The sequence below is a fragment of the Cervus canadensis genome, chromosome 17, assembly GCF_019320065.1.
Source record: "Cervus canadensis isolate Bull #8, Minnesota chromosome 17, ASM1932006v1, whole genome shotgun sequence".
Taxonomy (NCBI): domain Eukaryota; kingdom Metazoa; phylum Chordata; class Mammalia; order Artiodactyla; family Cervidae; genus Cervus; species Cervus canadensis.
Window position 1 is genome coordinate 46,406,383 of NC_057402.1, and position 25,865 is coordinate 46,432,247.

The window sequence follows — 25,865 nt, forward strand, 5'->3', positions numbered from 1 at the left end:
GCAGCCTGGATGGGAGGGGAGTTTGGGGAAGAATGGATACATGTATAGATGGCTGAGTCTCTTTGATGTTCACCTGAAACTATCACAACATTGATAATCATCTATACCCCAATACAAAATGAAAAGTTAAAAAAAAGTCATAATACACATTCACAAAATTGACAGCATAATACACACCCTGCTATGCAACTTCTTTTATTCTTTTTTTATTTTTTAATTTATTTTTTGCAGCCCTTGGTCTTCCTTGCTGTTCTCGGGCTTTCTCTAGGTGTGGCAAGTGAGGGTTACTCAAGTTACAGCATGTGGGCTTCTCCTTGCTGTGGCTTCTCTTATTGTGGAACACTGGCTTAGTTGCTCCGAGGCATGTGGGATCCTCCTGGACCAGGGATCAAACCCGTGTCCCCGGCACTGGTGGATGGAGTCTTATCCACTGTGTCACTAGGGAAGTCCCTATTTCATTAATTTTAATGGCTTTATAGTATTCTATTCTCTGAATATACCATAATGTTTTACAACTGATTACTATTGACAAATACATTGGTTATTTCTGGTTATTCTCGAAATACATGCTCCAAGCTACAGCTAGGCTGTTGCAACATTTATGAAAAGGAAGGATTACTATTTACTTTCTCTTTTTTTGGTTCAGATCTTGTGGTTAGTTTCCAGCCTGAGCTCAGCCCTCTTAAGAGAGATGAATAAGCCAAGTCTGCCCGCACCCCTCCCAGGATGTATGGAGAAGGAGGCTGAAGGGCACCTGTGCGTGTGCATGCGTGAAGGCTGGGTGCTGGCCCGGAAGAGCAGGGCAGGCGAAGCACGTACCGGTACTACCTGGGCTGGACTGACCCTGACTCATATGTTCAGGAAGATAAGTTAACGGCCTGGAAACTCCAGAGCTCTGTGTGAGCTCTGACTCACTGACAATTCTCCATAAGCAAGTCATCTCACCTTTCAGTTTTCTTCCCAGTGCCACCACACGATCTTTGGGGAAGGGCTGTGACATACATCCTTAGGAGCTTGAGAAAGATGAGAGCTGTTCAAAGAGAGTGCCAAGAGGGTTAGAATTGTTGGTCTCATTCATTGGAAGGTGTCGAATGACTCATCACATTCGTAATTTTGAACGGCCCCCCAGTGGAGGGTCTATGAGTGGCTGACGCAGGCTTTACCTGCATTACATTCCCAGAGTGACTGGACTGAAAACAACCGTCACATGCCTATCAAGACCTCTTTCCACCCTTTCTCTTCAGCGCGTGAGTGCTAAATTGCTTCAGCCATGTCTGACTCTTTGAGACCCCGTGAACTGTAGCCCGCCAGGCTTCTCTGTCCATGGATTCTCCAGGTGAGAATACTGGAGTGGGTTGCCATGCCCTCCTCCAGGGGATCTTCCCAACCCGAGTCTCTCATGTCTCCTGCAGTAGCAGGTGGATTCTTTACCATTAACACCATCTGGGAAGCCTGTACTATTTAGAGACACTGCTATAATTCCAAGGTAGGGAAGAAACTGGGGTTTCTCAGCCAAGAAAGAGGGCATATTTTAGAGTTTCCCTGGATGTGACTCAAGGGTTACATATAGATCACAGAGCTCAAGAAAACCTTAGAATCAATTGTACTTCAATTTAAAAAGATTTTTTTAAAAAATAAAATAAAATGAAATAAATAAATAAATAAAAATAAAATGAGAAAAAGAACGTTGAAGACCAGAGTACTACCCCCTCATGCAGTAATTCTGAGTATGTGCTTATCTGTAAGACAACCTAAGGGAAAAATAGGTTTGGAATGTGGATTTTTCTCTTTTAAGGCATTCTCATATCTGGTCTGGAGTCCTGAAAAGAGTTTCTGAAGTCTCTAGTCCTGGTTTGGCACCTATGACACATATGACCTTAGGCATGTTCCTTAAGCCTCTGGGCACCTCAATTTTCTCATCTATAAAACGGGGCTTCTGATCTTGCCCGACCTGTCTTACAGGTAGGTGTGACATGCGGTTTAGATGAGGCACTGCGTAAGAAAGTGTTTTGGAAATCAAAGCAACTTCATACCTGCAGAGCTCCTTCACTACAGCTCCGGTCCACTGCCCAGACCACAGAGGCATGAGGGACACCGAGACCTTCATTCACAATGGGTCTTGGGACCTCCCTGGTGGCCCAGTGGCTAAGACGCTGTGCTTCCAGTGCAGGGGGCCTGGGTTTGATCCCTGGACCAGGAACTAGATCCCACATACTGCAATTAAAATATCCCTTGAGCAGCCAAATAAACAAATAATAATAATAAAAAATATTTTAAGTGAGTCTTATATAGGACTTCCCTGGTGGTCCAGAGGCTAAGAGCCCACCTTCCCAGTGCAGGGGGCCTGAGTTTGATCCTTGGTCAGGGAACTAGATCCCACTTGCTGCAACTAAAGATCCTGCATGCTGCAACTAAGACCCAGGACAGCCAAATAAATAAACATATTTTTTAAAGTGAGTTTTACAGAGCAGGTATCTAGAGAGAGTCCCTGAGCACCAGGGACTGTTCTAGAACTGGGGAGGCAGCAGAAAGAAATAAAGACTAGGCCCTTCCCTCTTGGAGCTTATGTTCCAGTGGAGAGGCAGACAACAGAAAGGGAGACAAATTAAAAACAAGGACAGAAGAGCCTGGCAGGCTACAGTCCATGGGGTGGCAAAGAAGTCAGGCACAACTGAGGGACACACACAGACACACAGCTTCAGAGAGAGGTGAGTGCTTCGAGTGAATGGAACAGGATGAGGTTGTCAGGGAGGGATGAGACAGGGGCTAGATTAGGGGGTGACCAAAGAGGGCTTCCCTGAGGAGGTGACACCTGAGAACTAGGATCCAAGTGACAAGGACAGCCCCTAGAAGACCCAGAGCACGAAGTGTCCCAGTGTCAAGGGACGGCCAGCGCACAAGCCCCGAAGCAGGAAGAGACTCCTGTTCACAGAACCTGCAGAAGCTGACGGCTTGGAGCTGCAGTGGGATAGGGCGGGCAGGGCCACAAGCCAGGGCTTGCAGCGTGTTTTCTGGAGAGGGGAATGACACAGGATCTCGTTTTGTGTTGTACTAAGATCAGCCTCCAAAGGGTTGGGAGTTCTGTCTCTCACAGGCCGTGTTGGGGGCCCCGAGAAATGTTTAGGGCCGTCAAGGGCTTTATCCAGGAACCAGCCCAACCTCCTGAACAGTCCATGGGGTCCCTAGTTCCTACTAGGGAAACTGAGAGGTATAGAGAAAAAGTCACTTGCCTAGGGGGACCCACTATTTCCTTCCCCGGCTGGCATTCAACCCCAGGTCTCAGATACTGGCCCCGAGGCCCAGCCTCTCTCCGCCCCACGGGGCCACCCCATAGATGGAGGATGGGAAGGGAGCCAGAAGATGGGCCCAGTGCCCCAAGGCTTCCTGCTTCAGCCAGTGAAATCCCTGGGCTGGGCTCCAGAAAGGAAGGGCCTTGTCCAGCTGGGCCCTGTCCTGCATCACCAGGCCCAGTCCTCAGCCCTCAGCTGGCAGGGATGGGGGGGTGAGGGGGGGCGGTCAGCTCCAGGAGCTGAGCCAGCCGAGAGCAACCTGATCGAGCAGGAAACAGGCCTGCCACCAGACAAAGCATCACCCAGCACCTGGAGCCTTTGTTCCCTAGCTGCCCGTTGCAAACTTTCCCAGGCACCTGCAGCCGGGCCTCAGGAGCACCTGGGCCAGGAAGGGGCTCCCACGGGATCTGGTTTTTCTGCAAAAGGGAGTGGCCTGACTTGTGACCCGGAGGGAGGTCTTGTGACATAATAACAACAACAAACAACAATAGGTCCTCTACGTGTAAGAGGCAATTCATCTAACCCTCCCAACAAACCCAGGAGGTCTCTACTAATTATTCACGTACTACAGATTACGAAATGGAAGCACATGGAGATAAAGTGACCTGGGCCAGGTCATGCAGTATCAGGAAGAGAAAATAATACGGGCTTTTGAATCAATGAATCCCAGCCCTACTTGTGCCTGTGACCCTCGGCAAGGCATTTAAAATTTTCCAAGCTTGTCATCTTGTTCTGGTCTCAGAGGACTGCAGTGCAGATTAAATGATACGAGATATACAAAGCCTCTGGCACATGGCTCCCCATCCAGACAGGTTTTGCTCCCCACCTCCTATAGCTCTGTGACCATGTTACCATCACTGGGCCTCAGTTTCCTCATCAAAAAAATAGGTACAATAACATTACCCAATAGGGCTAGTGAAAGCCTCATGCTCTTCAGATAGGAGTGCCTCATCTTTTGAAAGGAGGCGACAGAGGATGAGATGGTTGGATGACATCACCAACTCAAAGGACATGAGTTTGGGAGATGGTGAAGGGCAGGGAAGCCTGGCATGCTGCAGTTCGTGGGGTGGCAAAAAGTCGCGCACTTAGCAACTGAACAATATCTTTTCAAAAGGCCCCATTCCTGAGACCATCCTAACAACTCCATTTTACAAAATTGCCATCTCTGCTTTTTACCAAAACAAAGAAACACAAATAGAAAAACCAATCTTAGAGCCATTCTCCTTTTTGAGACAAAAAGCCAATATTACTCACACTGCTTGGCTTGGAAGATTTTCTCAGAAGGAAAACCAGAAGTCACAGGTTCCAGGATTGTCTCCAGTTTCACACTCTGAGACCGACGACCCACCCATAGCAGCTGTGACAGGACAGACAGCTCATGCAAAGTGCAGGGAAGATCCACTGGGGATTTCAGCCCAAAACAAAACAAGACACTAAACTCCTTTTCCTGTAAATGAGCCAATATTGACCAAGATTTTATTATCAGCAAAGGCACTATGTACATGTATGTTTCCCCAGTATCATGGAATATATTGATATGTGAGAACACAGTACCACCACTGTTGTGGATACCCATCAGGGTGGTGGCCTCAGCTCTTCCCAAAGGCCACATCTGTTTTTCTCAATCACCTTTTGGGGGATCAACTGCCCTTTTTCTAGTCCAACTCAGCCAATCATGTAAGGGCTGCCAATCAACCTACCTCACTGCCCCTGGTTAGCGTGACTGGTCCAAGAGAAAGGTAGGGAATAAAAAACAAAACAAAACAAATCTAGCAGAGTTTTTACCAGAATTTCAAAATTGGAGCTGGAGAGGAAAATCCTATTCTTCTTGGATTTGGTGAGCTTGAAGGATGTAAGTCCGGACCACTGACAGCCATCTTCTGGGTGGAGAAAGCCTGTTTGCAAAAGCAAGGGATAAAGATATCAAAGAGAGAAGCCATTGTGAATAGTAGGGGATCCTGATATAGTCCCAGATTGCTGTTGTCCCCTAAGAAAGTGAAAGTGAATGTCGCTCAGTCCTGTCTGATTCTTTGTGACCCCATGGACTGTAGTCCATGGAATTCTCCAGGCCAGAATGCTGCAGTAGGTAGCCTTTCCCTTCTCCAGGGGATCTTCCCAACCCAGGAATCAAACCGGGGTCTCCTGCACTGCAGGCGAATTCTTTACCAACTGAGCTCTCAGGGAAGCCAGGTCATCCCGTAAGGTAGGCTCAACCCTTCCTGCCCATCTCCTAGTATGTGTTTAAATGAGCCAATAAATTCCTTCCCATCCCTTGTGAGTGAAGAGACCTGCCTAACCCAGCCACAAAGCATCGGGTGGTAATAAACACAGCAGTTGAGTAGGAGAGATGTCACAGGCAGGACCTGATGACTTGCCAAGTGAAAGTTTTAGGCAATCTGGACTGTGAAATCCGAGACAGACAAGATCACCTGATTCATTCAAATCAACAAACACTTATCGAGCCCCTCCTTACACCGGGGATGGTATTAGGCATTCAGGATGTAACAGTGAATGGGACAAACCAGGTACTTTTCCTCCCTGTGGAGTAATCAGAAGGGACTTCCTGGAGCTGGTGAGGTTTGAGGAAGTCTCCAAGAGTGGTAAAACCTGGCCAGACTGAGGGTGATGGGGAGAAAAGTGTGAATAAAAATATGGAATATGGAGACATAGGACTTCCCTAGTGGTCCAGTGGCTAAAACTCTGAGTTCCCAATGCAGAGGGCCCAGCTTCGACCCTTAGTCAGGGAGCTAGCTCCCCCATGCCATAACTAAAACATCCCACATGATGCATCTAAGACCTGGAGCCACCAAATAAGTATTTTTTAAAAAGAATGAAAAAAACGAAAAAAAGATATGGTAGCACAACATAAGTGTCCATGAGGGCCCACTGTCTTGTATTTCCATGGTGCCTGGCTACAGGCCACACTCAACACAGGTTGATGGCCTGGTATGAGTAAGTGAATGAATACGTGAATGAAGCAAAGTCCAAGTCATTTGGAGGAAGGGCAGCCATTCAGCTTGACTGCAGAAGAGCTACTTTTAGACAAGGTAATGCCAGACCGTAGTGGACCTCAATGAAAACCGTGGTCTCTGCCTGGACCACAGCACACCATCCCAGTTCCGGCCGGGCTGGGCAGAGCTAGCAGGGCAGCACAGTGGATCCCACAGGCCCCTTGGGGCCTCCATCTCTGTTGTGGTTGCCACACCCACGCGCTCTCAGCGTCACCAGCCAGGCTCTGCCCAACACCCTAACCAGCACCCCAGCCACCCAAGGTCATGCCCCAGACACCACCGCCCTCCTGGCTCCTGGGCGAAGCTGCCAACACAGCACTCCTGCCACAGTCTGTAATTTGAACAGGACCTCCTCCCAGCCTGACGTCTCCTGGCCTCCTGCACCCCAGATGTACCCGCTGTGGGAGCTGCCCGGAGAGGAGTGGCCTGTTGTCCATCAAACCCCTGCACCTGGGCTGCGGACAGGAGAGGATTGAAGTCCCTGCTACGCTGAGCCTGGGCACCGTGGGGTCATCAGAGGCCTCTTCTTAGCCTAGAACTAGGGAGACTACGCCCCCTTGTGGCCAAGAGCCACCCAGCACCTTGGTCTTCCCGGTTCAGTTCAGTCGCCCAGTTGTGTTCGACTCTTGACGACCCGATGAATCGCAGCACGCCAGGCCTCCCTGTCCATCACCAACTCCCGGAGTGTACTCAAACTCATGTCCATCGAGTCGGTGATGCCATCCAACCCTCTCATCCTCTGTCGTCCCCTTCTCTTCCAGCCTTCAATCTTTCCCAGCATCAGGGTCTTTTCCAATGAGTCAGTTCCTTGCATCAGATGGCCAAGGTATTGGAGTTTCAGCTTCAGCATCAGTCCTTCCAATGAATATTCAGGACTGGTGGGATCTCCTTGCAATCCAAGAGACTCTCAAGAGTCTTCTCCAACACCACAGTTCAAAAGCATCAATTCTTCAGCACTCAGCTTTCTTTATAGTCCAACTCTCACATCCATACATGACTACTGGAGAAACCATAGCTTTGACTAGACAGACCTTTGTTAGCAAAGGAATGTCTCTGCTTTTTAATATGCTGTCTAGGTTTCTTCCAAGAAGTAAGCATTTTTTAATTTCATGGCTGCAGTTATCGTCTGCAGTGATATTGGATCTCAAGAAAATAAAGTCTGTCATTGTTTCCATTGTTTCCCCATCTATTTGCCATGAAGTGATGGGGCCGGATGCCATGATCTTAGTTTTCTGAATGTTGAGTTTTAACTCAGTTTTTTCACTCTCCTCTTTCAGTTTCATCAAGAGCCTCTTTAGTTTCTCTTCGCTTTCTGCCCTAAGGGTGGTGTCATCTGCATATCTGAGGTTTTGATATTTCTCCTAGCAATCTTGATTCTAGCTTGTGTTTCATCCAGCCTGACATTTCGCATGATGTTCTCTGCATATAAGTTAAATAAGCAGAGTGACAATATGAGCCTTAATGTACTCCTTTCCTGATTTGGAACCAGTCAGTCTGTTGTTCCATGTACACTTCTAACTGTTGCTTCTTGACCTGCATACAGATTTCTTAGGAGGCAGGTCAGGTGTTCTGGTATTCCTGTCTCTTGAAGAATTTTTCAGTTTGTTGTGATCCACACAATCAGGTCTTCCCAGATTATGAAAATTTGCACCATTAATTTGGTGTGTGTGTGTGAGCTCAGTTGTGACCAACTCTTGCGACCCCATGGACTATAGCCTGCCAGGTTTCTCTGTTTATAGAATTTTCCAGGCAAGAATACTGCAGTACGTTGCCATTTCCTTCTCCAGGAATCTTCCCAACCGAGAGATCAAACTCATATCTCTTAAGTGGTTCTAACTAGCAGACGGGTTCTTTACCACTAGTGCCACCTGGGAATTTTTATTTTTATTTTTTGGCCCAGTCACATGGCATTCAGAGCTTCCCTGCCCAGGGATCAAATCCACATCCCCTGCATTGGAAACTCAGAATTCTAACCACTAGACCACCAGGGAAGTCCAGGGGAGTTTTTAAAAAAGAAATAACAATTTTGAAAAGCTGAGAACACAAATCACTTAAGTGGATATCTCAAGGAAACTCATGGTAAAGACTCTGGGGAAAAAAATAAAGCAGACTGTTGGAAAAAGCTATTTTAGAATTTCCAATGCCAAAGTAAAATTTTCTGACTGTAATTTCTTTTACATTTATCTGCTAAGGCAGGACGATGTGATGTCTGAAGATTGTTCTGAAAGAGCAATCTTTTCCAGTTCTATGCAGTCTTCTCATGTTCCATGTTCTTATGGAACATACCTCCCACTTCTGTGATTCTTAACAGCCCTGTCAGGCCAGATGGATGGTAAAGAACTCTCTCCCCCACATTCTTCAGCTTTGAAAACTCAGTTTTCCACCTCCATAGTGTTTGTTTGCAAGGCGGACAAACCTCTGAGCATCTTTATGAGCATTTTTGTCTGTGATACGTAATACCCTGTACTCGATGCTCATTGTTATTGCTGGTAGTGTTTGTGAGGGAGGAGAATGGAGATTAAAAAACAAAACAAAACGAGAAGACAGATCTTGATCTCAGGGGCCTGTCTACCTTATAGACAATACACACACATGACACAACTTGCAAAGAGTCACAAATTAACAGCAGGGTGTAAACTAAACGTACGAGTGCTGAGAGCAGTACTCAGCGTGAGTGGAAGGCTGCAGACAGGACACTTGCTGGAAATAGCGTCTGAGAGGAGTCTGGAAGAATGCCAGGCCCGCAGACTAAGGCTGTCTGGGCTTGGATAGATGTCAAGGAGGCCAACATGGACGTCCGTAGTGGTTCAGGGGTTAAAAATCTGCCTTCCAACACAGTTGACATGGGTTTGATCACTGGTTGGGGGACTAAGATCCAACCTATTACAGGACAACTAAGCCTGTGTGCCCCAACCACTGAGCCTGTGATCTACGGCCCGGCAGCAGCAACTACTGAAACCTGTGTGCCCTAGAGCCTGTGATCCGAAACAAGAGAAGCCACCACAAAGAGAAATCTATGCACTGCGATTAGAGAGTAGCCCTCACTCCCTACAACTAGAGAAAAGCCCTTGCAGCAGCAAAGACTCAGTGCAGCAAAAAAAGAAGAAGACAGTCAGATGAACCAAATAGCTGAAGACATCAGGCCAAGAAAGCCTAGTGGTCTAGTGGCTAAGAAAGACTCTGTGCTCCCAATGTAGGGGGCCTGAGTTCGATCCCTACTCAAGGAACTAGATCTGCACATGCAACAACTGAGAGTTGGCCAGCTGCAACTAAAAGGTCCTGCATGCCGCAACTAAGACGGCACAGCTAAATAAATAAGTAAACAATATTAAGAAAGCCCAAGGCAGTCATCTTACCCCAAGTTCCAACTTTTTAGGATCATCTCTACATTTGGATTCCACCAGGCTTCTTAACCACTCAGGAGGCAGTCCCTGCTCACAACGGGTAAGGATTGTCTATTACCCTAGGCAGTTGCCCACCCACTGCTTTTGGAACAGCTCACAGTTCATTCTCTGGGCGAGATGTTGCTGTCAGCAATGATCTCAGCATTTGGACCTCTACCTGTCTGGATCTGGCTAGTCCCTGGATGACCCAGTGAGATTTTGTGATCTGGCTTCTGGACAGACCCAATTTTGCTCCTGGCCTCAGGGCAGGGGGCAGGGCATGATTCGGGATATTTTTGGTTCTCAGTAACAGACACCCTACTCGAGCCGGTTGAATCAGTGAGGACGTTTATTGTGTCACTTAATAGGACATCCCACAGAAGGGTGGTCTCCAGGTAAGTGGATACAGCATCTCAGGGAGGACGTAAAGACCAAAATTCATCAGCTTCTTTGTTTACTCCTCCCCTGACATTGAAGATTGTGCCATTCTGCCCTTTGTGCATGAAAACACCTGCTTGCTCACGGCCTTACCAACAGAATGTATTGTCAAACATTTGGAATTTTGCCAATCTGATAGGGGAAAAGTGGTATAACAGTGTCATTTCAATTTTAATTGCTCTTACTATGAACGAATTGAGCATTTTTTCATATACTTAAGGGCTACTTGTTTTTCCTTTTCTGTGACCTTTGTCTTCACCTACCTTGCTCATTTGCCATTCAGGTTGTTGACCTTGGATGCAGGTTTTTTTCCATCTCTCTGCTCTGGCTTTTTCAGTGCTTGCTTCCTGCTCAGGTTGGAACTGAGAGGGCAGCAGCAGTTTCCCGACCTTGAGATGATCAGAAATCAGGAGCGTTACTTTCTGTTTGTCCCTAACCCAGTTCTACTTCCCAACCCTCTCTCCCTTTTCTGTTTCTTCTTTGGTTTCTTATTTGTTGTTGTTATTTGTTTCTTCGGCTGCAAACCATGTGGTTTGCAGGATCTTAGTTCCCTGACCAGGGCTGGAAACTGGGTCCTCTGCAGTGGAAGCTCCGAGTCCTAACCACTGGACAACCAGGGAAGTCCCATCCTGTTTTTCCTTTGGCTAAGGAGAAACTGACTTGCCCAGTTTGCTTTGCAGTGAGGAGTGGCCACGGGGCCCCGTCCTGCCCAATGAGATGAAGGTGGGAACATGTGAGGGACTTTTGGGGAAAGATGTGGTTAGAAAAAGCACAGGTGTCGGGCTTCCCTCCTGGTCCAGTGCTTATGAATCACCTGCCAATGCAGGGGGACATGGGTTCGAAGACCCCGCATGTCGTGGAACAACACATCCCATGAGCTACAACTACAAAGCCCACGTTCTAGAGCCCTCGAGCTGAAACCACTGAAGCCCGTGGTGCCTAGAGCCTGTGCTCCTCAACAAGAGAAGCCACTGCAGTGAGAAGCCTGTTCTCTGCCAACTAGAGAGTAGCCCCCGCTCTCCACAACTAGAGAAAGCAATGAAGACCCAGCACAGCCAAAAATAAAATAAAATAACACAGGTGTCATGGGCATAGCCTCTTTCTTCTTGTCTTAATATGGACAGAATGGCTGGAGTGGCAGCCTTCTTGACACCATAAACAAAGACAAAGACGGTCACAGAGATGTTGATCTTAGTATCACTAGAACCACCAAACCAATGCCAGGAACCACCTAGCCCCAGACTTTGTATATAGCTCACTGAGTATCTTCACTCCTAAACTATATCTGTTGGTATGTAGGTGGAAGGAGGTATGTTCTGTTACCTGCTGATGAAAACATCTCTAACCAGTGCACTGTGGCTTCCTCTTAGCAGAAAAAACTTCCCAGAAGTTCACCCTTCCTCATTCCCTGGACTTTTCCTCCAGATATTGGTCACACTGGTCCCGAACCAACCACCTCAAGGGGCATAGGATTTCCCTTAGGCTGATGGGGTCACTCATCACTCCTGGGCTGGGGGCAACATTCCCTGAGGCATATGGACGCGGGGAGGAGAGGTGAAAACCAGAGGCGAGAGGTTTGCGGCATTTTTAGAAACGAAGGGGGTGAGAAATGGCTGCTGGGTGGCCAGGCACGGGGTGTCCTGCAGTGAGTGAGACAGTGGGCTCAGCTCGGGGCTGTGACTGGGGGAGCGACTTGTGTGTTGCCTCCATGGACCCACTGCCCCGTCATCCTGCTCTAGGGCACTGCTGGGCTCCACCTGTGTGCAGAGGTTGGCAACCTGTCCCACCTGTCCGGCAATCGGGTCTTGTAAACCATGAATGCACAGTTACATGAACTACATACACCTCTCTCAGTGAGGTCAAAGAAATAGTTGTATTCCTTTAAGACAAAAACTTTCCTTGATAAATGAATAGATTATATTAGTTTATAAAGTCCATGAGGACAGGAGTGTATCTTTCCTGTTTTCTGCTATACCTCTAATCCCTAGCAATTGGTTAAAATTGTTGAACAGAACAGCGCTTTTTGACATAGTTTTTTTTGGGGGGAGTGGGGGGTGCCAAGCAGCATGTAGGATCTTAGTTTCCTAACCAGGGATCAAGCCCATGCCCCTTGCGTTGGGAGTTCGAGTCTTATTTTAAAAATATTTGTATTTATTTATTTGGCTGCGCCAGGTCTTCGTTGCGGCACGAGCAATCTTAGTTGTGGCATGTGGGATCTGGTTTCCTGACCAGGGATTGAACCTGGGTCTCCTGCATTGGCCGCACAGAGTCTTAAGCCACTGGACCACCAGGGAAGTCACCAACATAGACATTGACATCAATCGACCCACTAATCTGGGGGCTCTGGTAATTCAGTCTGCTATCCTCTGACTGAATTACACTGGTATCTGCTCTGTACTTCAGCCTCTCCACTGCCAGACAACAAAAAGAAGTCTGTTTGGAGACCTACTAAATCCAGGATATCTGCTTTTAGCATTTCAAGCCAAGGGTGCTATGGAGCTGGGGACGATGAACCCATTCTGGCACCCAGGGATCATCGTTTCCTTTTCCGGGCCTTCCCAAATCACCCCTTTATTCCTGTTCAGCCCTCTGGCTCAATGTTTGAAGTCCCCATTTTCTTTCCTTTTATTTATTTATTTATTTATTTTTTCATTTTAACAGTTTTTAATGAAAGCTGTAGACAAGATGACTTTATTCCTGCATCTTCTCAATTGTTTCTTCCTTATATTTGCCCTTTTCCTTTCCTACTTGGCGAGATTTGGCTTTACATTCGAGGATCTTTTTGCGGTCTTTGTCCAGTTTTAGTCTGGTGATAACCACCTTGCTGGGGTGAATGCCCACATGAACAGTTGTGCCATTAGCCTTCTCCCGCTGCACTCGTTCAATGTAGATGACGTATTTCTTCCTGTAAACCTGGACTACTTTGCCAATTTGCTGCCCTTTGTAGTGCCCTCGTACAACCTGAACTTCATCATCCTTTCGGATGGGCATGGATCGAACGTTGTACTTCTGTCTTAGCTCTTTAGAAAGAGGAGAAGACATAATTTTCCTGCGAATGTGGGAAGGCGCGTTGAAATGCCTCTTTCGATTCTTGCTTCGGTCAGAAGTCACAAAGGGATTGAACTTCATTTTGGCCGCCGGCGCTTCAGCGATGGCCACAGAAGGGAAGAGGCATTTTCTTTCCTTTTAAAATCAAGACCGGCCTTTCCACTCTCTCCAACCCTCCAGCTCATTTTCTGTTGGAATATTTCCAAGACCACAGGCACTGACTCAGCGTCCCATTTCTCGGTGGGAGGGATATAATTAGTCCAGGCCAAAGGACCTTGGGGGCTTCCTTGGTAGCTCAGCTGGTAAAGAATCTGCCTGCAATGCAGGAGACCCCAGTTCGATTCCTTGATCCCGAGATGCCTGGCGGGCTACAGTCCATGGGGTCGCAAATAGCTGGACACGACTGAGCACCTAAGCGCAGCACGCAGCACAACAGACCTTGTTTCAAGGAGCTTGAGGTTCATTCACAAACTTTCCAACCCACCTTGGGGATAGCTAAGAGCTAGTTCCTCCCTGAGTTGCTCGCACACTTCTCCATGCCTGAAAGGCAAAGGTCCCATTGCTGACAGGTTCTGACCTTCCAAGATTCCACTCCCAGCATCTAACGCAGGCCTGCTCTTCCTTTCATCTCTTTGGTCTAAACAAAAGCTCCTTTTCTTTGTCCTCCCTGACAATGTTCTATTACATTTGTTTATTTCCTCCATTATAAAAAATAATATAAGCTCAGGGACCAGTGGTTAAGACTCCAGTGATCCAGTGGTTAAGACCGTTCTGCGATTTCAGTACAGAGGGCATGGGTTTGATCCTTGGTCAGGGAACTAAGATCCCACATGCTGCACAGCATGGCCCAGAAAAATAAATTAATTAATTAATTAAAAGGTAACTTAAAAAAAAAAAGGTAATAGCTCATTTAAGAAAATGTAGGATATCCAGCTGGGCTTCCCTGATAGCTTGGTTGGTAAAGAATCAGCATTGCAATGCAGGAGACCCAGGTTCAATTCCTGGGTCAGGAAGATCCCCTGAAGAAGGGATAGGCTACCCACTCCGGTATTCTTGGCTTCCCTTGTGGCTCAGCTGGTAAAGAATCCGCCTGCAATGCAGGAGACCTGGATTTGATCCCTGGGTTGGGAAGATCCCCTGGAGAAGGGAAAGGCTACCCACTCCAGTATCCTGGCCTAGAGAATTCCATGGACTGTAGAGTCCATGGGGTTGCAAAGAGTCAGGCACGGCCGAGCAACTTTCACTTTCAGAAAAGCCAGCTAAGTAGGAAGATGGAGTAAGGAAAACAACATACTTCCTCTTTTACTTAAAGTCAATCACAGTCAATGACGAGCTGTTGAGGCAAGGAATATTGTCATGGTCCGGGCACGGGTTAGAAAAGAATTTCCAGACATGAGACAGAATGTGAGGGAAATAAAGTTTATTAGAATGGGAGATGTTGTTAGAACAGTGGACCAGTTCAAGGGATAACTGATATTGAACAGGGGTCCTTAGTCCATTTTTATACCCAAGGTACAAGGAGTGGGATAAGGGTCTTGCGGGTCATTTGGTGATTGGCTGAGGCACGTATACTGGGTGGGGGAAGAGTAAGGCAAATACCTTCTCCCTGAGTGGGGTAGGAGGGGAGACATGTTATACTGCTCAGGAGGACCAGAAATCTGTTAATAGCTACAACATGGGGGACAGAAGGACAATAAGGGTCTGGTTTTTCCATTCCTGCGTTCTAAGACTCTCCTTGGTTTTATCTGCTCTTTAGTCCTTGGGTTACCACAAATATGGCTTTATTTGGAAAGTCCTCAGATGGAGAAGATGGCAGACTAAAGTCTCAAAATAACCATCTAGTTGGGGTCTGGATGCCAGATTCTTTTACAGAACCAGAGAGAGAAGTGAGGAACCAAAATCAAAAGGCAGAATAAAGATGGAGAGGCAATGAGGAAGTAAAGTAAAAAGAGCCATCAGTCTTGCAAAACATCTCAGGAAATGGCCAGCCTCGGGGAAGGGTGTGTTAGTCTTTTCTTTCATGCAGCCAGTCACAGGTGGGCAGGGTCGGATTATCTCCCTGTGAGCTCAACAAAGGCACTTTTAGTCCCACAGTCAGGCTGACGGGCTGGGTTTTCTGAGGCAGGCCATTATGTATGATGATAATAACAACAGCCACGAAAAGCAAGTCAAAAAAACAGTTCCAACGTGAAGTCAGAATTAGTTTTTCTCTGCATTGGGAGCACAGAATCTTAGCCACTGTAAAATAGGAGGGAAGGGGGCCAGGCAGAATTTTTGAAACAATGAGATGTTTCAGGGAGAAGATGTTGTTCAGTCGTTCAATTGTGTCCAACTCTTTGCCACCCCAAGGACACAACATAAACCGATTGAAATCAAATGGGTCCAAGATGGCAGACAAGTCAACTTTGACTAGACCTTGATCCTCAATCAGCAAGCTAAATGACACACTCAGAGGTGCCATGATGGTTCCAAAGTTGACCATCAAAGACCAAAAAGCAGGCAGTAGTCCAACCCCTGGAAATCCCCTCCCTTTCCTCAAAATAGTTGGAATAATCCTCCCACTCATTAGCCTATGAAATTACCCAGCCCATAAAAGCTAACCACAACCCCTTTCAAGGCCACTGTATTCACCCCCTTTGCGATGGTGATGGCCCATGCTCTGTGGAGTGTGTTTCTCTCTGAATAAATTCACTTGTTACCTATCACTTTGTTTCTCACTGAATTCTTTCTGCTATGAGACATCAAGAACCTGAGCCTGGCCTTTCTTACTCCCCTCCCATCTTGGTGGCTGCTCTTGGTTGGAGGCATCCCGCACCTAAGGCAGGGAGATGGTGGCCGCCAAGAAGGTGAAAAAGTTACTGGAGTCAATCAACTCTAGGCTCCAACTGGTTATGAAAAGTGGAAAGTATGTGCTGGGGTACAAGCAGTCTCTGAAAATGATCAGACAGGGCAAAGTGAAACCGGTCATCCTCACCAACAATTGCTCAGCCTTGAGGAAATCTGAAATAGAGTATTATGCCATGTTGGCCAAAACTGGTGTCCATCACTACCATGGCAATAATACTGAATTGGGCACAGATGTGAAAAGTACAACAGAGGTATGCACATTGGCTATGATTGATCCTGATATCATTAGAAGCATGCCAGAACAGACTGGCGAAAAGTGAATCATATACAATTTTTCTTTAATAAAACTGGCAAGAAAGCGCTTGTTAAAAAAAAAAAAAAAAAAAGAACCTGAGCTTGTAACCAGGTCTGTGATCTCAGTTTGAAGACTGTGGGTTTTGGGTCAGTTCAAGTTCCAATCTGGGTTTTGGCTGGGTGTGAGTCCTGGCATATGAGTTCAAGTCTCAATCTAAGGTAAACGGCTTCAACTGGACCACCAGAGAAATCCCTTGCAGAGATTCTTACCTTAGTTTCTTCACCTCCGGAAATTTTCTATGGTGACCCCTATGTTGCTTTTGTAATCACAGAAATGTAACAAGTGTTACAGACTGAACCATGCCCCTCAAATTCATATGCTGAAGTGCTAACCCCCAGTACCTCAGTATGTGGCTGGATTTGGAGAAAGGGCCTTTAAGTAGGTATTTAAGTGAAAAAGGAGGTCATTAGGTTGGGCCCTACTCTGATATGGACCCTACTCCACACTTCCCAAGTGGCACTAGTGGTAAAGAACCTGGCTGCCAATGCAGGAGACCTAAGAGACATGGTTCGACCACTGGGTAGGGAAAATCCCCTGGAGGAGGGCATGGCAACCCACTCCAGTATTCTTGCCAGGAGAATCCCATGGACAGAGGAGTCTGAGGGCTACAGCCTATGGGATTGCAAAGAGTCACACATGACTGAAGCGACTTAGCAAGCATGCAGCACTACTCCAATGTGACCGGTGTCCTTCTAAGGAGAGGGGATTAGGACACAGATACTCATAGAAAGAGGCCCAGGGAGAAGATGTTGTTCAGTCGTTCAATTGTGTCCAACTCTTTGCCACCCCATGGACTGCAGCATGCCAGGCTTCCCTGTCCTTCACCAACTCCCAGAGCTTGCTCAAACTCATGTCCATTGAGTTGGTGATACCATACAACCATTTCATCCTCTGTCGTCCCCTTCTCCGCCTGCCTTCAATATTTCCCAGCATCAGAGTCTTTTCCAGTGAGTCAGTTCTTCACATCAGGTGGCCAATGTATTGGAGCTTCAGCTTCAGCATCAGTCCTTTCAATGAATATTCAGGACTGATTTTCTTTAGGATTGACTGGTTGGATCTCCTTGCAGTCCAAGGGACTCTCAAGACTCTTCTCCAACATCACAGTTTGAAACTATCAATTCTTCTGCACTCAGCCTTCTTTACGGTCCAACTCTCACATCTATACATGACTCCTGGAAAACGCCACTTTGACTATACTGACCTTTGTTGGCAAAGGAATGTCTCTGCTTTTTAATATGCTGTTTAGGTTTTTCATGGCTGCAATCACTGTTCACAGTGATTTTGAAGCCAGAAAAAATAAAGTCAATCTTTGTTTCCCCATCTATTTATCATGAAGTGATGGTATCAGATGTCATGATCTTTGTTTTTTGAATGTTGAGTTTTAAGCCAGCTTTTTCACTCTCCACTTTCATTTTCGTCAAGAGGCTCTTTAGTTTCTCTTCTCTTTCTGCCATATGAATGGTGTCATCTGCATATCTTAGGTTATTGATGTTTCTCCTGGCAATCTTGATTCCAGCTTGTGCTTCATCCAACCTGGCATTTCACATGATGTACTCTGTAAGTTAAATAAGCAGGGTGACAATATAGAGCCTTGACGCACTCCTTTCCCAGTTTTGAACCAGTCCATTGTTCCATGTCCGGTTCTAACTGTTGTTTCTTGACCTGCATACAGGTTTCTCAGGAGGCAGGTAAGGTGGTCCAGTATTCCCATCCCTTTTTTTTTTTTTTTTAGTAATTCCAAATATTTATTTTACTCCGTTATTCAAATTCTTTTGTTTGCCTTCAGGCTGAGACTTTACAGACTGTTTTGCAGTCCTCTGTATAAAATACGTCCCAAGATGGACACCTATGAAGGAAATCACAGCTACAAGAAGCCAGTTCTTTCTGATCCAACTGCTATTTTTCATCTTGTCTTTCTAGCTCAAGCTCTGACTCAGAGCTGCTTCTTTCTGAAACTTGCAAGCCTGCTACTTCCCCTGGGAGGTGGTTCTTCTTAGGACTTGTAATTGCCAGAGTGTCTGGTTCAGAGAAGTTGTCCTTACTAGGAATTTGGAAAACAAGGCTGCTTTTGATCCTGTGCCACCCCAAATGTATGAACCCAATCAGAGGTACCATAACAACCAGAACTTTGTAGTCTTTCCAGAAGTTCTGAAAGCTCATAGCACGTCAGCATCAGTGTACCTGCCCACCGGCCGCCCCCCATAGCCCCCGAGGCCGCACCCCGCGCCGCCGCCGCTCCCGGAGATCTATTCCCATCTCTTGAAGAATTTTCCACAATTTGTTGTGATCCACAGAGTCAAAGGCTTTAGAGTAGTCAATGAAGCAGGAGTAGATGTTTTTCTGGAGTTCTCTTACTTTTTCTAATATCCAATGGATGTTGGCAATTCGATCTCTTGTTCCTGTACTGTTTCTAAATCCAGCTTGAACATCTGGAAGTTCTTGGTTCACATACTGTTGAAGTCTAGCATGGAGGATTTTGAGCATGAACTTGGTAGCATGTGAAATGAGTACAATTGTGTGGTAGTTTGAACATTCTTTGGCATTGCCCTTCTTTAGGATTGGAATGAAAACTGACCTTTCCCAGTCCTGTGGCCACTGCTAAGTTTTTCAAATTTGCTGGCATATTGAGTACAGCACTTTCACAGCGTCATCTTTTAGGATTTGAAATAGCTCAGCTGGAATTCCATCACCACCACTAGCTTTGTTCGTAGTGATGCTTCCTAAGGCCCACTTGATTTCGCACTCCAAGATGTCTGACTCTAGGTGAATGATCACACCATCGTGGTTACCTGGGTCATGAAGATCTTTTTTGTATAGTTCTTCTGTGTATTATTGCCACCTCTTCTTAATATCTTCTGCTTCTGTTAGGTCCATAACGTTTTGGTCCTTTATTGTGCCCATGTTTGCATGAAATGTTCCCTTGATATCTCTAATTTTCTTGAAGAGATCTCTAGTCTTTCCCATTCTATTGTTTTCTTCTATTTCTTTGCATTGTTCACTTAGGAAGGCTTTCTTATCTCTGCTTGCTACTCTTTGGAACTCTGCATTCGGATGGGTATAGCTTTCCTTTTCTCCTTTGCCTTTCACTTCTCTTCTTTTCTCAGCCATTTGTAAGGCCTCCTCAGTCAACCATCTTACCTTTTGCATTTCTTTATCTTAGGGATGATTTTGATCACTGCTTCCTGTACAATGTTACGAACCTCTGTCCATAGTTCTTCAGGCACTCTGTCTATCAGACCTAATGCCTTGAATCTATTTGTCACTTCCACTGTATATGCATAAGGGATTTGATTTCAGTCACACCTGAATAGCCTAATGGTTTTCCCTACTTTCTTCAATTTAAGTCTAAATTTTGTCGTAAGGAGTTCATAATCTGAGCTATCCTCAGCTATCAATGCAAAGAAATAGAGGAAAACAACAGAATGGGAAAGACTAGAGATCTCTTCAAGAAAATTAGAGATACCAAGGGAAAATTTCATGCAAAGATGGGTTCGATAAAGGACAGAAATGGTATGGACCTAACAGAAGCAGAAGATATTAAGAAGAGGTGGCAAGAATACACAGAAGGACTGTACAAAAAAGATCTTCACGACCCAGATAATCATGATGGTGTGATCACTCACCTAGAGCCAGACATCCTGGAATGTGAAGTCAAGTGGGCCTTAGAAAGCATCACTACGAGCAAAGCTAGTGGAGGTGATGGAATTCCAGTTGAGCTATTTCAAATCCTAAAAGACGACGCTGTGAAAGTGCTGCACTCAATATGCCAGCAAATTTGAAAAACTCAGCAATGGCCACAGGACTGGAAAAGGTCAGTTTTCATTCCAATCCCAAAGAAAGGCAATGCCAAAGCATGCTCAAACTCCACACAACTGCACTCATCTCACACGCTAGTAAAGTAATGCTCAAAATTCTCCAAGCCAGGCTTCAGCAATACGTGAACCGTGAACTTCCAGATGTTCAAGCTGGTTTTAGAAAAGGCAGAAGAACCAGAGATCAAATTGCCAGCATCCACTGGATCATCGAAAAAGCAAGAGAGTTCCAGAAAAACATCTATTTCTGCTTTATTGACTATGCCAAAGCCTTTGACTGTGTGGATCACAATAAACTGTGGAAAATTCTGAAAGAGATGGGAATACCAGACCACCTGACCCACCTCTTGAGAAACCTATATGCAGGTCAGGAAGCAATAGTTAGAACTGGACATGGACCAACAGACTGGTTCCAAATAGGAAAAGGAGTATGTCAAGGCTGTATATTGTCACCCTGTTTATTTAACTTATATGCAGAGTACAGCATGAGAAACGCTGGGCTAGAAGAAGCACAAGCTGGAATCAAGATTGCCAGGGAAATATCAATAATCTCAGATATGCAGATGACCCCACCCTTATGGCAAAAAGTGAAGAGGAACTAAAAAGCCTCTTGATGAAAGTGAAAGAGGAGAGTAAAAAAGTTGGCTTAAAGCTCAACATTCAGAAAACTAAGATTATGGCATCTGGTCCCATCAGTTCATGGAAAATAGATGGGGAAACAGTGGAAACAGTGACAGACTTTATTTTGGGGGGCTCTAAAATCACTGCAGATGATGATTGCAGCCATGAAATTAAAAGACATTTACTCCTTGAAAGGAAAGTTATGCCCACCTAGACAGTATATTAAAAAGCAGAGACATTTCTTTGCCAACAAGGTCCATCTCGTCAAGGCTGTGGTTTTTCCAGTGGTCATGTATGGATGTGAGAGTTGAACTGTGAAGAAAGCTGAGTGCCAAAAAGTTGATGCTTTTGAACTGTGGTGTTGGAGAAGACTCTTGAGAGTCCCTTGGACTGCAAGGAGATCCAACCAGTCCATCCTAGGGGAGATCAGTCCTGGGTGTTCATTGGAAGGACTGATGCTGAAGCTGAAACTCCAGTACTTTGGCCACCTGATGCGAAGAGCTGACTCATTGGAAAAGACCCTGATGCTGGGAGCGATTGGGGGCAGGAGGAGAAGGGGATGACAGAGGATGAGATGGCTGGATGGCATCACCGACTCGATGGACATCAGTTTGAGTGAACTCCGGGAGTTGGTGATGGACAGGGAGGCCTGGCGTGCTGCAATTCATGGGGTTGCAAAGAGTCAGACACGACTGAGTGACTGAACTGAACTGAATCTGAGCCATCATCAGCTCCCAGTCTTGTTTCTGATGACTGTACAGAACTTCTCTATCTTCGGCTGCAAAGAATATAATCAATCTGATTTCGGTACTGACCATCTGGTGCTGTCCATGTGTAGAGTCGTCTCTTGTGTTGTTGGAAGAGGGGGTTTGCTACGACCAGTGCATAGGGCTGGAGAAGATGGCCATCTGCAAATGGAAGCCTCAGAAGGAGCCAACACCTTGATCTTGGACTTCTAAGCTTCAGAAGTGTAAGAAAATAAATTTCTGTTGTTGAACCACCCAGTCTCTAGTATTTGTTACAGTAACACTAGCAGACGAATATACCATGTCATTAAAAAGAGGGAGAAGGCAATCAACACAAGTTCTTGGCGTTTCAGATGTTCACACTGGAGGTTACCGCTGGTAATGAGAAAGGCATGGGGTTAGGAAGTAATTTTTAACTTTTTTTTCCTGGCTGGAATTTGAGCTTCAGCCTGTGGGGCAAGCAGAGGATCCAGCAGAGCCAAGGTGAGGCATCTTTACTACAAGCTGCCACTGGCATCCACCTACACAGGCACTGTAGGCATGTCTCTTCCTGATGAATGGGCCTGAGTAGAAAGCCTGCCCCTGGGGCAGGGAAGAGAAAGGGAGGAACAAAGAGAAGGGTGGTTCTTTTGAAAAAGTCTTCAAAAGAGCAGACAGTGCAAGGTCCAATCTGGTGATCACTCAGGCCCACCACATTCTCTAGGCGTGGTTCTGATATCCTGTGGGTCCCCATTGTTGTTGTTCAGTCACTAAGTCATGTCCGACTCTTTGCGACCCCGTGGACTGCAGCATGCCAGTCTTCCCTGTCCTTCACCATCTCCCAGAGTTTGCTGAAGTTCATATCCATCAAGTCAGTGATGCCATCCAACCATCTCATCCTCTGTCGTCCCCTTCTCCTCCTGCCTTCAATCTTTCCCAGCATCACGGTCTTTTCCAGTGAGTTGATTCTTCCCATCAGGTGGCCAAAGTATTGCAGCTACAGCTTCAGTATCAGTTCTTCCAATGAATATTCAGGGTTGAGTGGGCCCCAGACACTTCTAGAAATTGAGCAAAAGTAAGAGAAAGATGCCTAGGCATAAATCGGGCAGGGGTTGTGTCTTCCCCTTCCAATATTCATGTACCCTAATTGAACTTCCTTTCTAGTTAAAAACATAGAAAGGCAATTAATGGCACTGTTTCAGTTGAGATCCTGTCAGCAAACAAACTGCCCACCGAGTAAGAGGTAAAACCTGACTGAAGGGTAAAAGGGCAGTCAGATGGAAACTGGGAAGAAGCCAGGAACCAGAACAAACATTTCCACGAAACAGGAGGCAAAGGCTCCATGGAGGTCTATCCTGATTCTCCAGAGAGCAAGGTTGAGTGGAGGACCTGAAAAACTATCTTTTTTGCATACTGTGTCCTAGGAGAGGGGCTTCCCAGGTGGCGCTAGTGGTAAGGAATCCCTCTGCCAATGTAGGAGTCACAGGAGACATGGGTTCCATCCCTGGGTTGGGAATATTCCCTGGAGGAGGAAATGGCAACCCACTCCAGTATTCTTGCCTGGGAAATCCCATTGACAGAGGAGCCTGGAGGGCCACAGTCCACGGGGTTGCAAAGAGTTAGACATGACTGAGCAACTGAACACGCACGCTGTAGCAGGGGCATCCTGGGCTGACCTTGTAGCCCAGAAATGTTTCCTCTTGAGCAGAAGCACATCAGAGAGCAGGAAGCTAGGTGGAGCCAAGTGTTGGACACAGGTGAAATGGGGCTGTGCGATGAGAAAGTGAAATTACAAATATACAGGTAAGTGGCCAAGTTAAGGGATTCTTCTATGCATGGGAACATGTGAGGCTTGCTACGTTCACTGGACTCCCTCCTATACGCCTTGAACACCAGACAATGAAGTAGTGGAGATTAAAATCTTCTTGCCTTGTTGGCAAACTGGAAAGTACAAGAATGTTCATACCAGAGCTATTTATATTTGTGAAAAAATTGTCCTCAACTAGGGGCTGCTGAAATAAATGACTGTGCATTGTTTGAATGACTTTCAGGCAGCCATCTAAAATGATGGTGTAAAAAACGGTCTAAAGAGCTTTCTCACTCCTACTTTGAGCCATGGGGTTATTTTTCCTTTGAACTTTTTTGTGGGGGGTATGGCAAGAGGCATGTGGGATCTTAGTTCCATGTCCAAGAATCAAACTTGTGCCCTCCACAATGGAAAGGCAGCGTTTTAACCACTGGACCACCAGGAAAGTCCCTGCATTGAACTTTTCAAAGCAGATTCAACCTTCAGGGTGGGATGCAAGTAGCCACATCCTTCCCTTCCTTGACACTCACTGCAGTGTGAGATGATGTCTCCCAAGTGTTCACTCCACGTAGGTTAAGATCACACTGGGACCACCTACAGGGCAAGACCCTTTAGCTTCTCTTATGCTCTGTTCTGGGCTTCCTTGGTGGCTCAGTCAGTAAAGAATCCACCAGCAATGCAGGAGACTCGGGTTCAGTTCCTGGATTGGGAGGATCCCCTGGAGAAGGAAATGGCAACCCACTCCAGTATTCTTGTCTGGCAAAATCCCATTCTGGACAGAGGAGCCAGGCAGGCTACAGTCCATGGGGTTGCAGGAGTCAGACATGATTTAGCAACTAAACCACCACCAGCATCCTCTGTTCCACTCTGTAAAGCAGAGGGAATAAGCGCAGATAGCCTTTTACTTTATGTCCTAAGGGAGATGAGACGCATAGTGGTGACAGCCCAGAATGTTTATTATAGGAGACCAGGTCCCCATCCCCCTCTTGCTGAGCTTGTGGCTCAGATCTTGACTTAGCTACCTTCCTCCCGGGTGGCCTTGGACAAAGAACTTCTGCCCTCTGTAAAATGAGGATAACCAAACATGATAATGGGGGCTAAACGCTTTATGTAGCTAAAGTGCTTATATTGAGAATTAATATTAATATATCTAAACTATTCTGTCCAGTAGAGTAACCATCAGCTACCTGCATCCATGGAGCACTTGAAAAGGTGGCTCCTTCAGACTGAGGTGTGCCCTGAGTATAAATTCACGTTGGATTTTGAAGACTTAATAAGAAAAGAGAGTGCAAAATATCTCACAGATAACTAATAGTTTATATCTTTTAGGTTAAATAGAATATATTTTAGAGTTACTTTCACTTAAAAAAAAACTTTTAATAATACAGAGCAGTTACTAATTTTCCCCTGGATATCTCCCATATATTCATTAGGTGTACATGTTTATTACTTGGAGAGTTGAACATGACTGAGCAACTACTACTTTCACTTTTCTTCTTCATACATGCTTGTATTAACATACATGTCTGCTTGTATTTCTTCCTACTGAAAATTTTTTTGGCCATGCCAAACAGCATGTGGGATCCTAGTTCCCAGGATCTGAACAGGAATTGAACTTGCACCCCTTGCATTAGAAGCTTGAAGTTTAACCAATGTAATGAACCACTAGTGAAGTCCCCAGAGACATTTTGTGTTTTTTTGAGGGGGTTAGGGTTAGGGATCTTACTTCCCTGACCAAGGATTGAATTTGAGCCCCCTGAAGTGGAAATGTAGCATCCCAACCACTGGACCACCAGGGAAGTCCCTTGTTTGTATTTCTTAAACAGTAAATAAAATAACATGCAGCTACTAGACTATTTTAAATCACCTAATTGGCTGGCACTGCAAGTTTATTAGCTGGCTTGGAAGACGGCCAACCTGGCATGTAGCAGGAGTAGTTGAAGCTACTATCAGACAGTAAAGAATCCACCTGCAATGTGGGAGACCTGGGTTCGATCCCTGAGTTGGAAAGATCTCTTGGAGGAGGGCATGGCAACCCACTCCAGTATTCTTGCTTGGAGAATCCCCATGGACAGAGGAGCCTGATGGGCTACGGTCCATGGGGTTGCAAAGAGTTGGACATGACTAGTGACTAAGCACGTTAGTGTTTAGTGCTTGGCACTTGGTAAGCACTTATCAAGTGGCAGTTGTTGTTCTGAAGACTTCTCAGGGGCCCTCTCCTGCCTCTGCTTTGGAGATCAATGCCTAGGAGGCACTGTCTGTTTCCCTGCAGGGATTTGTCATAATCACCCAGCCACCCAACGGGAGAGCTTCCCCATGTTTCCTTTAATCTTCCCCACCCCCAAGACCTCTCCAGGGATGTCTACACACACAAGCACACGCGTGCGCACACACACACACACATATACACGTAGGTGCAGACTTTCTTGGTGTCCAGTCCTCCATCATCTCCTGTCACTCCTGTGGTTCTGGTTCCCAATCACTTCGTCCCATACTGAGTTCACCTGGCCTGGGCTTGGGGATTCTTC

At 46.2% G+C, this 25,865-nt stretch overlaps 2 protein-coding genes and 1 long non-coding RNA gene across 4 annotated transcripts in view; 1 reads left to right on the plus strand and 2 right to left on the minus strand.

Annotated features, from left to right (window-relative positions):
• The window catches only part of LOC122455255, a 40,692-nt gene that overhangs the window by 7,295 nt on the left and 7,532 nt on the right, over positions 1–25,865 (minus strand). Inside the window, exons 2-5 of one of the 2 annotated variants that reach the window (XR_006273627.1) lie at positions 10,386–10,511; positions 5,076–5,185; positions 4,545–4,737; positions 946–1,030 (exon numbers count right to left, since the gene is read on the minus strand). This is a non-coding gene — a long non-coding RNA (uncharacterized LOC122455255). Of the gene's footprint in view, positions 1–366; positions 1,031–4,544; positions 4,738–5,075; positions 5,186–10,385; positions 10,512–25,865 lie in introns of those variants that run through there. The other variant, XR_006273626.1, reaches the window with a different exon arrangement.
• On the minus strand, positions 12,767–13,294 carry LOC122455253 (60S ribosomal protein L26-like). Its single transcript, XM_043490234.1, has one exon. It carries the CDS (start codon positions 13,249–13,251, stop codon positions 12,814–12,816), a length of 438 nt encoding a protein of 145 aa, XP_043346169.1. The 5' UTR covers positions 13,252–13,294; the 3' UTR covers positions 12,767–12,813.
• Positions 14,607–16,878, plus strand: LOC122455254 (60S ribosomal protein L30-like). The gene has a single exon (XM_043490235.1). The coding sequence runs from the start codon at positions 15,999–16,001 to the stop codon at positions 16,335–16,337; it is 339 nt and encodes a 112-aa protein (XP_043346170.1). The 5' UTR covers positions 14,607–15,998; the 3' UTR covers positions 16,338–16,878.

Coding starts and splice junctions, on each gene's coding strand:
- LOC122455254 (XM_043490235.1), top strand. CDS start 15,999: ATGGTGGCCGCCAAGAAGGTGAAAAAGTTACTGGAGTCAATCAACTCT.
- LOC122455253 (XM_043490234.1), bottom strand. CDS start 13,251: ATGAAGTTCAATCCCTTTGTGACTTCTGACCGAAGCAAGAATCGAAAG.